This window comes from Condylura cristata, unplaced genomic scaffold, assembly GCF_000260355.1.
Source record: "Condylura cristata isolate star-nosed mole 26May11 unplaced genomic scaffold, ConCri1.0 scaffold00005, whole genome shotgun sequence".
Taxonomy (NCBI): Eukaryota; Metazoa; Chordata; class Mammalia; order Eulipotyphla; family Talpidae; genus Condylura; species Condylura cristata.
In genome coordinates, this window is record NW_004567106.1 from 58628705 (window position 1) to 58643534 (window position 14830).

Here is a 14830-nt window from a genome sequence, read left to right on the forward strand (position 1 = left end):
TAATTTGTTGAGGGGAAGTTTTTAGAATTCCATCCCACTAGCAAACTGTAGTAAGGTGAGACCAGACACCGGTTGAAATCTCAGACAGCTCCTACCCTCTCTCTATAGCTTGTCAGTTATTTTGGGCTTTAAGTCCTTTTTCGCGCTCTGCCTACTTGGCTGGCTGTTCTTGCACTTTGAGCGGCTTGTTTGCTGGACAGGTCCAAGCTGTCTAAGCCATCAGCAGCTGCACCTCCTCCCTCGCGCCTTCTGTCTGAGCCAACCTGGATTCACAGTAGTGCAGATGGCCCCAGCTCATCTAGCGACGTCTGCCACTCCCATCCCGGCCTTGCCTGCAGGTCAGTCTGGGGCTAAGATGATGCCCACTCTTCATCTCCAACTAAGAGCTCCAGTAGGTTAACCCAGGTGACATGGTTCTAATCTGAACCATGTAGGACAGAAGGGTAAAGCGAGAAAGGTCTAAGTTCATGTAGTCCAGAAAAACTCGGCAGCCTATATCAGAGCCAGTCTGTTTATGCCTTCGTTCCAGGCACTCACTCAGCTCCCGAGTCTTGCTGGGAGCTGAGACTCAGGGGCGACAGGCGGCAGAAATCGCCTTTCCTTCTTTCCCCCTTACCTCTCTCGAGCAGACTCAGCAGCTTGTGCCAGCACTGCTCCTCAGTTTCTCAGCTCAAGGTGCTGAAAAGTGTGGCGCTCTTTGCACCATTGTAATCTATTAGCTTCCATTCTCCTTGTCCCTCTTCAGGAGCAGGGAAGTGACACATAATAGGACTAGAGCCTATCTCTGCCTTCCCCTGAGCCCACTCGTGGGCAAGTTGCAGACCGGGCAGAAGACTCAGGGTGCCCCATGTAGCGAGCATGCTGGACAAGCCCACGCCATACCCTGCCAGCAGCCTGCACGGGATGGGAGGCTGTGGCCAGTCACCTGCGTGACTTCCAATGGCCATACCATGTAAACCCACGGACTTACGCCAGTCGTACTGGACTGCCACCGTGCACTGCAACCAGTACCAAAGAGTCACCCACAGCTGACTTAGCTGTTACATACATTATCTCAAGTTTCATCCCCCACTAGAGAAAACTGGCCCTGTTCTTGTCTGCCTGAACAGGGAGGGACTTCACCTCCGAAGCTTCAATCCTATTCATAGGGAAATGTTAGGATTGAGTTTTATTACCCACTGTGTACATCTGGGTTGTTTTCTTCAGGATAAAGATATTATTAATCCTTGATAATGCTAAAGATAACTATTGGCACCCAAGGGCCAACAGTAGGCAGAGGCCCCCCAAAGAAGTCCCCCTTTCTCTGGCTTTGGTGGGCAACCCATCACTTGGGGAGTTCTCTTCAATCCTGGGGGCCATGATCCCATGTGGATGGGAATGAATTAAGGACTTTATTCCAGCCAATGGTTTCTTCCAGCCTAGGGGTGTGGAGGCCACTGTCTTCTGTCTGCTTTGGTGAGTAAAGAAAGATCCTTTACCGTAGCCAAGCACCTTGCAGTTTCTCCATTACGCTAAAGCCACATTATAGCTCCCACCAAGTGGCCGATGTCCTGTCTGTATGTGTGACCTGCCCAGGCTTCTCTCTAGCGCTGTATTCTCTGCCTCTGCGTTGCTTCCTCTACCTGCTACTGCCATTGTGAGCCTCAGGCATCATACGTACTGGTGCATCCACTCTCGGGTCCATATGTTAGTGACCTGCCCACTGTCTACTTCCGCTCTCAAGCCACAAATTCTGCTCAAAGAACTGGACTCAGAGTGACCTGTAGGCACGTCCTCGATCTGGAGAGTGGGTCCCAGGGACTTGACGGTATTTGTTTTAACCCTGAAAGTTGCCATCAGATGTACACTCAAAACTTCTAGTCAGCAAAGTTCTGCAGCAGATACCTTACTGCCCCTCCTCCACCCTAGTCACTAGAGTGGCCTTGCTGCTGGGCACCGTTTCAGAGGAGGGCATGGCCGCTTCCCCATCCTGCCAGATCCCTGGTAGCAAACGTTAAGAGCAGTTCCGGCACGGGATTGGCATGAGGAGGTTCGCCCTCTGCTCCCCATGGCACTTCCTATAAGCCTGCCCTACTGGATACCTGCACAGGGTTGCCAGAGCTACCTGCGCCATTCACGTCACCTGGGTGCCTGCCTGGTGCCGGGATGTCCGTCCCCAGAAGGCTGCATGAATGCAAGTATACGCGCCCAGATTTCTCCTGCTGCCTCGGTACGAGGCGACTGCAAGCTCCATGAGCCTATTCCCAAACTGAGAGACAGGAGAGAGGGCCCTATTGTCCCTGCAGCCTTCCCGCAGCTCAGCTCCAAACTGAAAAGCCCGCCAGGGGACTCCCAGTGTGCCCTGGCCTTCTACCCCCACCACAGACACACACCACACTTGACTCCCCCTCTGCCCTATTTCCCACCAGCAGAGCTCTAACCTTTCTTAGAGCTCCAGCAGCGGCACTCCTCAGAGGCAAACTCTTTATCCTCCAGTTTGTTTTGTAAACTAGAGCAAGGACGTCTGAACCAAAGCAAAAATGAAGTGACCTCGTGCAGTTGACAGGTACCGCACCGCCAGGCTTGCTCAGGGCCGCTGAATGGCTCTAGGTGCTACTGACCTCCCGGCCTCTGTGTGACAGCCAGGGTCTGTGTCCACTGCTGCACCCGTGCTTGGCAAGTGGGAGGGCAGTCTCCCTGCTTTGTGCTGGCAGCTGAAAATGCTTCTCTGTCCAACGCGGAGTCGCCAGGGGTGGGGAAGACTGAAGTAGCACTCTAGAGAGTCACGAGGGAGACCCCTCCATCTCCTGCCAAGCTCAACAAACCCTGCCCGTGCGCAACTCTGAATCACACCTCCTGCAGCCTCATTTCTTCTCCCCCCAGCTCAGCACAGAGTACCTGCCACCTTACAGGGAAGTCCTGGGTGTTGGCAAGAGGCCTCTGAGAAGAAGCACTGGGAGGGGAGTGCCGCACGATCATCTTTTAAGTAAAAAGGAAAAGGTCATCAGAGCTGTCAGGGACCTGGGTTGGATTATTGTTGACTCTTCCTTGCTGTGGCAAAGGGGCCAGCTCCCCGGGGCCAGCACAGGGCACTGCCAACACCATCCAGCTGCTGACGGCCACTCTCAGACGCATGCTCTGTGTACACAGATGGGTCTTCATGTCAGCGGGAGCCCATTTTTAGCCCTTGCCCAGGAAGGGCAGCCGAGACGTGGTAATTTAATTAAATTTGCCTCCCTCCATGGCCCACATATTTGACGAGGTTTGGGGGAAATGAATCTGGCTGAGGAACATTACCCTGGCACTGCCCCAGAGCCCAAGCCGCAGTACCATAAAGGGTCGCACCATCCTGAATACGGCCCAGGGCATCTGTCTGCTCTGCAGGCTCTCTGGCCAAGCTGCCTGCTGGCACATCTGGCCAGTAGCCTCTGGAAGCCTCTCCATCTCCATCACAGGGAAGCAGCGAGGACAAAATAAGGGGACTCCCCACCCCCTGCTCAAGACCTACTGGCAGCATCTGCAGTAACAACTAGAACCACAGATTAGCTTTCCTCAACTATTTCAGTGTCTGAAGGGGGTGGGGGCGGAGGCAGCCTCGGTAACAGCTGTACCCCAGTTGCAGTGTCAGCCCAACATCCCTATACTTCTGCCCTGGAAATGAGACCTCGTTTAGGATCTGAAGTTGATTTCCCTGTCCTTGCTTCCAGGGAACTTAGTCTATGCTTCATATTGCAAATACTCCTCAGGCTTTGACCACGATGCCTCAGCTCCACAGTACCCGCACCCACACTCCACATCCCAAAGACCAACCCGTGCGCCCCGCTAGCCAGCACTTCCCTGCCTCTTGCTCCTGCCCAGTGTTGGGCCTTTCATCTTTCCGTTGCCTTCTAGCTGGTCTCTGCCTCTCACGTCCCAGGTCAGCAGTACCAGGCCTGCTCGAAAAGAGCAATCCCTTTGGTTATCTTCTCGCTCCCTAGCAAGAGCGCAGCCTCCTGGCTAACTAATCTCTCCTGCGTAATGATAGCAGCACCTCCGAGAGAAAGGGAATTTCTCTGGCACAGTTCGTCTCAACACCCGCAGAACACAGGCTGTTGCTTAGGAGTGGGAATCATTAGTCTGGCCATTATTGGAGGGGACTGGTCTCTCAGGGAGCTCGCAGAAATTACCGTGCCTTAATAGATGGAAACTCATCTGCTTGAAGCCCCCGCCCCTCCTCTTTATTTCACTGCACTCGCACCTCCCCTCTCCAGCTTTGAAGTTGAAAAGAGAGGTAACTCCACTCCATCCAAGATGGCAAATTCCTGCTAAAGATCCTTTGCTGAAAGCGGCCGTTTTCTTAGAATGTTTCTATTGGGACCTCGCATGAAACTATCATGAAGGAGACAGATTCTTATTAAGTGTAGGTGATGAAATTATAGTCAGGGACACTGTTTCCCAAGAGAGGATTTGCTCAGATGGGTGAGGAGGAGACATTTACTGGCTTTTTAGGCCCCTATTCTGGAACAGGCCTCTGGGTCCACCTAGCTGTATGAGTTCTCCCTGAGAGAACTCCCTGGCTTACACAGTCCCAAGTTAGCAGAGAGAGATGGAAGCAAGACCCTGGGCTTGTTTCTGCGGTGCTCTTCTTGACCTTGAATGGACCTATCACATCATTGAGCTGCCGCAAGCCTTCCCCGAAAGAGGATGGGTGTGCTTTACCTGACAGCTCTTCACCCTTGCAGTGACAGGATGAGAAGGGTAGCAGCATGAAGTTCACCGAGTACTGGGGTGAAAGGCCTTGCCCTTCTCTCCCTCCCTCTCTAAAAGCAAACTGCCAGGGAATATACCAACTTGCAGACTCCAGGAGGCACTAATCATGCCTATACATGGGGCCCTCTGAGTTGGAAGTCATGGTGCCTGGCTAGCAGTCACCAGTACTGGTTGAGAATCCAGAGACCAGAGATCTTGGTCTTTGTTTCATAACCTGATGATGCTAAATCACAACTCGCTGGACTCCATTTTCCTCATAAAAATTGAGGGGTCCAGTAAGATTTTCTTAATTAATTTGGAAGTTGCCCTCACTTTCTCCACATTCCTGAAATTAATCTCCTTCTGGCCTGTGTGTCCACTGCCATGCCAAGCTCGACCAGCCTTAGTAATACACCCACGATGTGAAAGTGCCCTCAGCTGGCACAAGGCCAGTGATGGGAGCTGATGTGGGCGTACAACAGGAATACGGAGAGGGGATAGGCACGGGGCTATCACAAGAAGAGCGTGGAGCAGTCCAGTTCCTCCACCACCTCGTGTTCATATTGCTCTGTGGCTTCAGAACTTTTTCCCCGACACACAACACACCCAGTAGTTGCAAACACTTGCCACACGAGAAACAATGCACTGCCCAGTCTTGCCACGTGCCTCCTCCCCGTTTCTAATTAAAAAACTGTCTTCCCTTGCTCTGGTTCCTTTAACAGTCTCTTCTTGGCCTTCCTATCTTCCTCCAGAATCCCCCAATTCATCCCCTTAAAGAGATGAATTAGAAGAATATGCTGTCATGTCAGAAGGAAGCCAATGTCAATTCACACAGGCAGACACTAATAGGATAAAGTATTATCTGACTTCCTTCAAGTCCAGAAATTAAGTGTTCTTGGCGGTGGTAATAGATCATAACTTGAAACCACTGCATCTGGTAGGCTGCAGAAATGGGGTTAACATCTGAGGCCTCAGCTCCATTTCTGGGCCTGAGCTGGGCCACTGTGGGTGCAGGGGAATGCCCTGAGGATTCCTACAAACCTGGCTACACTATCCAGGGAACTGCCTCCATGGAGAGCTGCCTGTAACTGTTCAGTTCACCTACAGCAATGTCTGAGTGAGAGAGGCTCTCGATAGGGTCTTAATGCACTTGGGTGAGTGGGTAGGTAAAGGGAAGACACCAGGGTCTTGATGACTGAGAAGAAGTAGCCCGAGGCCAGGAAACCAGATTTTGCACAGGGAACAGTCAGTGTGTGAAAGCTCTTCTCAGTCATCCCTGCTGACTCACTGAGCAGGTAGAGTGACTTATCTAGTGACTCAATCAGCACCAGCACAAACTCAGGGAAACCAGGTTGAGACCTTAAAGGAACTTGTGAGAGGCTGCGGATGAAGGACCTGCCTGGGAAAGGCACGAGAACGCTTAGAAGCAAAGCACCATCAACCTTCTGACTGAAAGGATCTTAAGGGATGCCGTGGATCCCACCGTGACAGACAGTTGTACTCAAATGGGGGCGATGGAGAGGAAAACCCTGCCGTGAGAATCCGTTCTTCTCAGTGGGGGTTTCACAGAGGTGGGCCCATGTTGTCAAACCCGGGGAAGTGCCCCAAGGACTCCTTTTTGATACTTAGTAACTGGTTTAAAAACCTGAACGCTTGCCCTAGTCCTGTTCTTGGTGCCCAGCGCGTGGGCCTGACAGGTTCAGCACTGCTCTGGTCTTCATCCCTACAGCCGGCATACAGTAGCCTCGCACTTCCCCAGGGAGGTAAAAAATCTTAGAGGAGAAACCATGGAAGACGACATCATCCTCTCAGAGGCTAACTTCCTTTGACAAGTGAGCTTCTCCCAAAGATATCAACCCCCACAGGCCTAAGCCTAATCTCTGACTCACCGCCAGGGTCCATGTGCACTGAACTCAAGTCATTATTTGTATGGGAAAGACGATTTATGTAACACCCTCCCTCTGGAATAATACTCTTTTTTGGATAAACAGTGCGTTGCACCTTCTCTCCCCATGCCTATGCCTTCGAAGTGAAGGAACTGGTTCTGAGTGGCCGGCAGGGTTACAGATTATAACCCAGGGCGGGTTGCCTGCCCCAAGCAGCAGACTGCTTTCAGCGCAGGGCCGCCGAGGGTAGGTGGTTTGGCCCAGTACTGACAGCAGCGCTAACACGTACCAGAGGCTAAAATCTGTGATCATCCTAAAGCCTAATTCTAGCCTCTCATTAGGAAAACAATGCATTCTTCCTTGGGCTTCTCTTGGAAGGCTGCTCTCCCTACTTTGTGTCTCTCTGCGCCATGAATTGGACACGGACAGCCCTCCCCTGTCCAGCCAGCCTCTTGCTGGCTCAGACAGAGAACTCTCCCTGGCTTTCTGCTGCATTGCCGCCCCCAGCCTGATGCTGTACAACTCCACAAGCCCCAACAGCCCTCTCTCTGCTGCCTTCTCCTCCTGGTGCCTCTGCCCTTCTCACTCCCACCCTCGCTGAGGCTCTGTGATCTCATCAGGAACTGCACTTGTGTCCTTACCGAGCAGTTAAGTGGAGAACACTCAGCGCTTCCTAGCGGGCCGCCCCTTGTCCCAGCCCAGCCTTGTGCACCACGGCCAGGAGTGACTATCTTCCCCGCTCTCTCTACTAGGAAAGGTGATCTATTCCTGGACTCAGATAGGGCTGTGGCCAGCCAGGCAGCTGCGTTAGGGGCCAGAGCTCAAGGCAGTGTTTTCCTGGGAAGGAGCGACCAACCAGTCTTTCCCACAGTGCCTGGGCCAGGAGGGTGCTGCCCCTGACATCTGGATAACCATCCTTCCCCTCGAAATAGCTCACTAGAGGTGTTCTCTCTTTGGGCCTGGAGGAGATTAAAAATACAAATGGTGATGGGGGCTGGCTGGTTGATCTGTATATACTTGTGTCCTTGGTCAGGACAGGCAAACCTATTTAGTCACTTCCGTGTTCGCCATAGCTGAGGAAGTAGTGAAGTAGATATGAACATTAGCTAATGTTATGTCCATTTTACAGATGAAGAGATTGAGTATTTGCTGAAAGCCACACACAGCTTGTAAGTGATAGAACTGGGATTCAACCCAGGAAGATTGGCTCGAGTCTGTGCTTGCAAGCATTATGCTGTATTGCTTTGCAGATAGAGATATTTCACTCATCCGCTTCCTGAAGCCTTTATCCCTGCTCCAAGGAGCACTTTCCTTCATTTTAATTTAAAGCAAAGATGAAAACAACCCCAATTTCACTGCCCAAGCCATTATTTTCCCCTCTTGGGAAAACAGGGTGCTTTCTGAATGGAGACCAGGAAAAGTACTTTGGGCCAGAACTGCCTTGCAGTTGAGCTGAGGCAGGCTTTAGCAATGGCTTGTGCTGGGCCTGCATTAGCTGATGGCGTGGCATGCCGAGTGCCAGCAGAGGAGATAAAATCAGACATATGTTTGGATATAAATGTGATTTTTCTCTCTTTTTCCTCTTCTCTAATTTTAAGCCCCTGCTGCTTTGTTGCCATAAAATGTTAGAGCCTTAATTGTGGGCTCTGGCCCCCTGAGGTAGTAGCCGAGGCTGAGTGAGGCCCCTGTAGCCCTTTGCTAGTCTCTCCCTCTCTGCACTGACAGAGGCCAGCGCTCTCTTCTGTTATTCCCCATGGACTCCAGGCCTCTTCCCCCAAAACAAAAATTGTCTTTCAGACTCTGGGCTACCCTGGTCCACCCAGCACCCAGCCAGTTGCTGGCCTCAATACATGTTAAACAGTCATGAGGAAAGTAATGTCCCCAGACCTTAGAAGCGCGCCTGTCTACGCTACCTTCGTTGATAACAGGATGGCGCTTTACAATGAAAAGCCATAGGAGGCGCCGGAGCACCACAGTCACAGCATTGCACACAGTTAGGGTGGGGTGATCAGCACAAGAAGAGGAGTCAGGACTCTTGAGTTAAATGAGCGGAAAGCACACCACCACGGAGCGCTTGCTCTACTCGGTGCATTGAGGCCTCTGTCAGCCCTCCACTCTGCAAAGTCACTGCGGTTGGAAGAATGCCAGGCCACCTTTCCCCTCTGGACACCCTCATTCGCCCTTTCCCTAGTAGTCAGGTCCTCTGTGGGACCCTGCAGTTGCTGTCTGCCACGAGGCCTCAGAATCAGGAGGCTTTGAGTCTGCAGACTCCAGCTCCTCGTGAGCACACACAACTCAGCCCTACGGTCTGAGCCAGGTGAGGCTCTGGAGGGCGGTAGAGCTGTTTCTAACAGAGATTCAGCAGCTCTGAGCTTCTAAGAAGGAGGAGAAGAGAACACAGAAAGATCTGAGGCCCCATTTTCACTGCCCATTGGTGAGGAAAGAAATGGGTTCTTGATGGCCACTAAGCCGAGCGAGAAAGCACACTGGCCCTAGGAGGCAGGAGGCCTGGGTTTCAGTCCCATCTCTTCTGCTAACTGGCAGTGTGACCTTGGATATCTCTTCTAATTTCTCTGGGGCTCAGTTTCCTTGGTCATAAAGTGTGAGAGGACTAGACTAAATGATTTTTCATGGCCTTAAAAAATTCTATAATGAAAATTCTCCAACTCCGTACAGTCAGCAGCAGTCTTTCTCTCTAACGTGTTGCTATAACTACCCCCCTGAAGAGCTACCAGCCCGCGTTCCAGGTTCAGGTACACCCTACAGCTGGGCCAAGCCTGCGCATGAGTCACCAACACAGCACTAAAGGTTGCCCTTTCGGCGCTCAGGGGACGCCTCTGAAAGCGCCCAGGTGCCTGCTCAGAGAAGGGTGTACCCCATGTCAGCGCCCTGGGGGTGGGTTGGGGAAGGGGGCGTGTTGCAGGCTCTTTGGGGCAAAGGAACTGCTTAGACCCAAGAGCCATCTTCTCAGGCTCCCCCAACTCTTGAGGTTTCTTCTGGAAAGCACTTCTCCTTTCAGATTCCAAGACTTGACTGCTCAGGCCCCAGGACAAAAAAAAAAATTGTTCTTTGGATGCTTCCCCAGGAAGGTTTTAGTCCCATTTCTCTTTCTCTCTCCTCAGACTTTCGTTCAGTCATACTCTGCCATTCCAAAACTACTGCATAATCCCTGGCCCAATCGCTGTCAAAAAAGGGGGTAAGGGGGGCCTAGGAAATTGGCTCCACCAGGCAGAGCAGCCAGTTCCCCCACAACTGCCCCTGACTATGTACCAGGGAGGCTGTTCTAAACAGTCTGAGTTGTGACTTGAGGCACTAAGAAAGGGAGTCATTTCTTGCTTTTTCAACTGGCCTCGCCAAGTCCCACCCTTTACTCTGCTGCAGTTTTTTCCTTTTCACTGGGGGAAGGGTGGTAAGTGTGAGGCAGAGGGAACATATCTTTGGAGCCTAGAATGTGAGCGGCAGCTCCTAAGTGTATGCCCATGCATGCATGCTGCCACAAACATTGGTACCCAGAAATGATGTATGTATCCCCAGGAGGATTAGGAATTGGCCCTTTCTTAGCTATCTCTTAGCCAATTGCTACAAAGTGCTGCCTGCCTCTCTCCCTGTTCGGTGCCAGAAAACTCACACCCACTCAGTCCTGATTCCCTGCATTAGTATAAATACTAGCGCTGAAGAGACGCAGGGTCCCGGTTCATGCAGCCTCCCTGGACGTCATTACTCGGTAAGCATCAGGAGACAGACACCCACCACCACGCAAGCATGTTTGACTACTTAGCACCCAGAGAGCAGAAGCCACACTGCCTGTGGGAAATACCAGCCAAACAACATTATTGCGACCTCTTAAATCCAGGTCCCCAGGGTCCTCGGGCAGAGCTGGTGCTGCCTGACCAGTAGCTTCTGCTGAGGCAGCATTTAACTTCTGGCCAGGTCCCAAGAGCTGAGGCTGACCCATTTCCCCTGCTTTTCCAGGGCACAGGAAATTTGTTTCTACCCTCAACAAAGTCAGGGACTAACACGCTTAGCTCGTGAAAGGTACATGGGAACCGGGGTGCTTTTATTTAAGCTAAGGAAAGGTGGTTGCAGCTTGAGCATTTTCCCATCCCTTAAAAGCCATTTACCATTGCCTTGCCCTCCCACCTAACCTCTCCCCTCTCCTCCGGTCCCCCCGGAACCCCCCACTTTTTTAGGTAGAAATGACTTGGTCGATGCTTTTAAGAATCTATAGTTTTAAGGTCTTATTCAACTTAACCCTTTGAATTAAAAATTGAACAATATTTATTAAAATACAAAAATACACTTTTCTCACATTACAATCAATGTGTTCCTTTGTAGGCATTCCCCCCCTCCCACCCCACCCCCTTTCAAATCTGAACCCTTTATTTCCTTTTAAAGCTAAAAGAAATGAAACGTTACATCGTTAAATGGACCAGCATAACAGAGACCTCTGCCTTTCCCACCCGCACCCCGTCCTCTTCCACCTCCGTCCGGGGTGGGCCTGGGAGAGGGAAGCCTTCCCCACTGTGCTCTGTCCAGCAGGAGTCGTGCAGGACTCGCGTGTGCATGTGTAGTAGCACTTCGGTTCCAACTGGATTTCACATCTCTTTTGTGGACCATCCTAGCTGGGAAAGGCTCCGTGACTTTAAATGAGCCTGTGCCCTTTTTGACTCTCCTTTTTCTTCTCTACTCCTGTACTGCCCCCACCCCATCGCCACAACCAGTTGACATCAGCTGTAATAATCCCTAATGAATCAGCATTTAGAATAGTCACCAAATCACAAGCATGAGAAAAGCTTCCACTCCCCCAAGCTCCCCACTCCTGGCTTCTCCTCCCTCTCCACCTTAAACCAAACAAATCCGTTTTTAAAAATCATAAAATGCCATCATTGTCTACAGTCACTTGTCAGAGCCCGGGACAACAGGTGGACGAGGCACAGTGCTGATGTATGGCCTCCTCCGAATACACCCTATCTGCTGCTGCTCCCCCTCCCCACCCCCTCTGTTGCCGCACCCCCTTCAGGGGCACCTTCTCAGGGGAAACCCTGAATAGACACATGCCTTGCACAGAGTGGGTGAATCCCAAATGCAGGAGTCTGATGCAGTGTGAAAGCATTTGACTGAGAACTACGCCAGCCCCTTCCTTCCCTGCTGCTTCCCGGGGCGCTGTCAGCCAGGCACACGCGTGTCCCAGTGCACAACCAAGGAAACCCGTGCACGGGGACAGACAGCCCCTTTAAGGGTTCGTTTGAATTTTGGTGGTTTTCCCTTGAACACACATTTATAGATCTACCTTCCCCGTGGCCGCTGAAGAAAAAAAAAATTATTGCCTCTCAACATTTTAGCACAGTACAAATTTTTGGTGCTTTTTTTTTTTTTTTTGTATTTTTGTTAAATAAGATAAATCTGCAAAGACAGCTCTCAGCTTAAGAAAGGTGTCTAGAAATGGGTGTTCCTGTAGCCTATGAAGCATCTGTTTTTTAAAAAAAAAAACCCACAGCCTGGCTCTGCCCCTGCCCACCCACACCCTGCCTCTTTAGGGACACTGGCTGTTCTGGTTTGTTGTATCTCAGCAGTTTCAACTTTATGCCAGAACCCCTCTGGCAGCAATAACAAGTTGACTTGTGGCTCCGACCCCACTCCCAAGGCCCCCCTCCCCCTTTAAATAGAACTTACAAGTTAGAAAATAGTTTTGTTTTGATTTTTGTTTTTAAATTTTAATATAATCTGTTTCTTTTACCAGCCCATAGATTTAATATATAAGCATATACAAGAAAAAGTCTCTCCCCACTCTGTACAAAAGTTGCTGTCTTTTTTTTTTTTGTTTTTTTGTGCATTCTATTGCATTTTATGAGTTTTTGGGGGGAGGGGCGTCATATTTGAGTTTCCTGTACCTTGTCCTTGGTATGGGTCTGTATTATGTAAGGTTCAGAGATAGTGGTGACTGTGGGGTGTAGAGAGTTCCCCAGGCTGTTTTCTGTCCAGTGGGCCCCATGTGCTGGTTTGTAGGTGTTGTAGTTAATGTGGTCATGAACTGTGGGCAGCACTACTGCCCCCTCACCTGATACACCGGATGGAGCTGCTGTTGCTGCTGCCGATGCCGCCGCTGGGATGTCTTCATCCACCTGGATGATCTCAACTGTCCGGGCAGCCGTGACTGTCCTCCTCTGCTGGTGCCGCTTGCGAAGTTTGTAGAAGACAATCAACATGGCAGCAGCCAGCAGGGTCACTGCCACAAAGCAGCCAATGATGATCTTGGTGGTCTTCATGACTTCATCCAGGCTGGTCTGCATCTTGTCATTGGTGTCGGTCGCGGGTACTGCCACCTGCTTGGGCACACGGGTGGTCTGAATGAGCACCGTGGTAGAGGTGGTATATGCCGGCTGGTAACCAGTGGACGTGGTAGGGACGGGCTTGTACTTGCGCGTTGTGTCCTCGGGCGAGATCTCCGTGGTCTCCACTGTGACCGTGGTGAAGAAGCTGTAGTTGGAGGTGTTGAGCTCGGCCGTGCTCACGTTGAGGTAGGCCGAGGCATTGGAGTTGCCTGCCACGTTGGTCACCATGCACGTGTACACCCCCGTGTCCGAGGGCAGCACGTGGGAGAAGTTCAAGGTGCCGTCGTTGAGAACCGAGATCCGAGGGTGGCGGGAGGCGTGGCTGAGCACTGTCCCATTGGGCAGCAGCCACTTCACAGAAGACATAGGGGGAGTCCGACACTTCAGTTCTGCCATCCGACCCTCAGAAATATTGAGGTCCCGAGGTGCATCCATAATGAAGGGAGCAGAGCACTGAAAGGAGGTCTGGTCCACCTCCACCAGGTAGCGGCCTCGCATGTGCAGGGGGGCATGACAGCGGCCACAGCAGGTAGAATTGGTGGGTATGTACTCCCGAAGCCACCAGGCTAGCCACAGAATGTCACAATCACAGTTCCAGGGATTGTGGTGTAGGTGCAACTCCACCAGGTACCTCAGTGGGGTGAAGAGGTCATGGGGCAAAGAAGAGAGGTTATTGTGGGCCAGGTTGAGCTCCACAAGTGAGGCCAGCCCATCAAAGGCATTCCGCTCGATCAAGCTGACCTGTGAGTTCATGACCCATAGCTTCTTCAGGGAACTCAGGCCATGGAAGGAGCCAGGTCTGATCTCAGGGAAGTGGTTCCCTGACATCTCCAGCTCCTCCAGGCCCACCAGGGGGGTGAGATTGGGCATATCTTTAATGTTGCACATGCCCAAGTTCAGGTACTTGAGGTTGAACAGCCCCTCAAAAGCTCCCTCAGAGATGTATTCCAGCTTCTTGAGCTCCCCCAAGTCCAGGCGCATGAGGGAGGGCACCCGGTTGAAGGCATAGGAGGGGATGCTCTCTATGGGGTTGTTGCGAAGCCAGAGCTCCCGCAGCTTGGACAGGTACTCAAAGGCCCCGCTGGGGATGACTGTCAGCCAGTTGTCAAAGAGCTCCAGGGTGTTGAGGCTGGCCAGGCCGTTGAAGGCCCCCACCTCGATCTGCCGGATGGAGTTCCTGCCCAGCTGCAGGACCTCCAGGTGGTGGAGGTGTCGGAAGGTATCGGCCTGGATCATCTGGATATTGTTTTCCATGAGGTTGAGGTACCGGGTGTTGGAGGGAATACCCTGAGGGACCTCAGAGAGGCCCCGGCGGGTGCACACCACCTTGCTGAACTGGTTACTGCAGGAACAGACCGACGGGCAGTTCTGGGGCCCGGCTGAGGCGGCAGCAGTGATGGCTGCACAGAGAATCCACACTTGCGCCGTGAGGTAGACGACGGGGAGCAGGACGGCATTCCAGGTGTGGTGCACAGTTACCTGCCACAAGAGCTTCATGGTGTGGCACGTTCATAATTCACCATCGCCTGGGATTTTGGCTCGGAAAGGAGAACCAGCCCTACCCCGGCTTAAGTGAGCTAGGAGCTCCTCTTTCCATCTGGAGAAGGAGGTGGGGAGGGGGCGATTAGAGAGACGGAGCAGATCGGCCGGGGAAAATCATGCGAACTGAAGAGTGGCCCCTCGGCTACCAGCCCCCTCCCCCGCCAGGCCAGCCCTCGCCAAGCCGAGACTTTCTCTCCCCCATCGCGACCATCCCCACCCAATTCTTCGCTGTCACCTACCTCGGAAGGAAGGAAAAGAATTGGCGTGGTGTCCTTAAGCGTTCTCCGCGGGAGCTGGCCACCTCGTTCCCATTCTTACTTCTTAGTTTTAATTAACAAAAGGGGGGAAGTAGAGGGGGCGGGG

At 52.1% G+C, this 14830-nt stretch overlaps 2 protein-coding genes across 2 annotated transcripts in view; one reads left to right on the forward strand and one right to left on the reverse strand.

Annotated features, from left to right (window-relative positions):
• The window catches only part of SND1 (staphylococcal nuclease and tudor domain containing 1), a 381281-nt gene that overhangs the window by 312471 nt on the left and 53980 nt on the right, over positions 1–14830 (forward strand). The window lies entirely within an intron of this gene.
• Positions 10854–14817, reverse strand: LRRC4 (leucine rich repeat containing 4). The gene is made up of 2 exons (XM_004677001.1): positions 14707–14817; positions 10854–14522 (listed from the first exon to the last, which is right to left on the reverse strand). The coding sequence occupies exon 2, from the start codon at positions 14420–14422 to the stop codon at positions 12464–12466; it is 1959 nt and encodes a 652-aa protein (XP_004677058.1). The 5' UTR covers positions 14423–14522; positions 14707–14817; the 3' UTR covers positions 10854–12463.

Bases quoted from the DNA above. Each gene is read 5' to 3' on its own strand.
- LRRC4 (XM_004677001.1), bottom strand. From the start codon at position 14,422: ATGAAGCTCTTGTGGCAGGTAACTGTGCACCACACCTGGAATGCCGTC.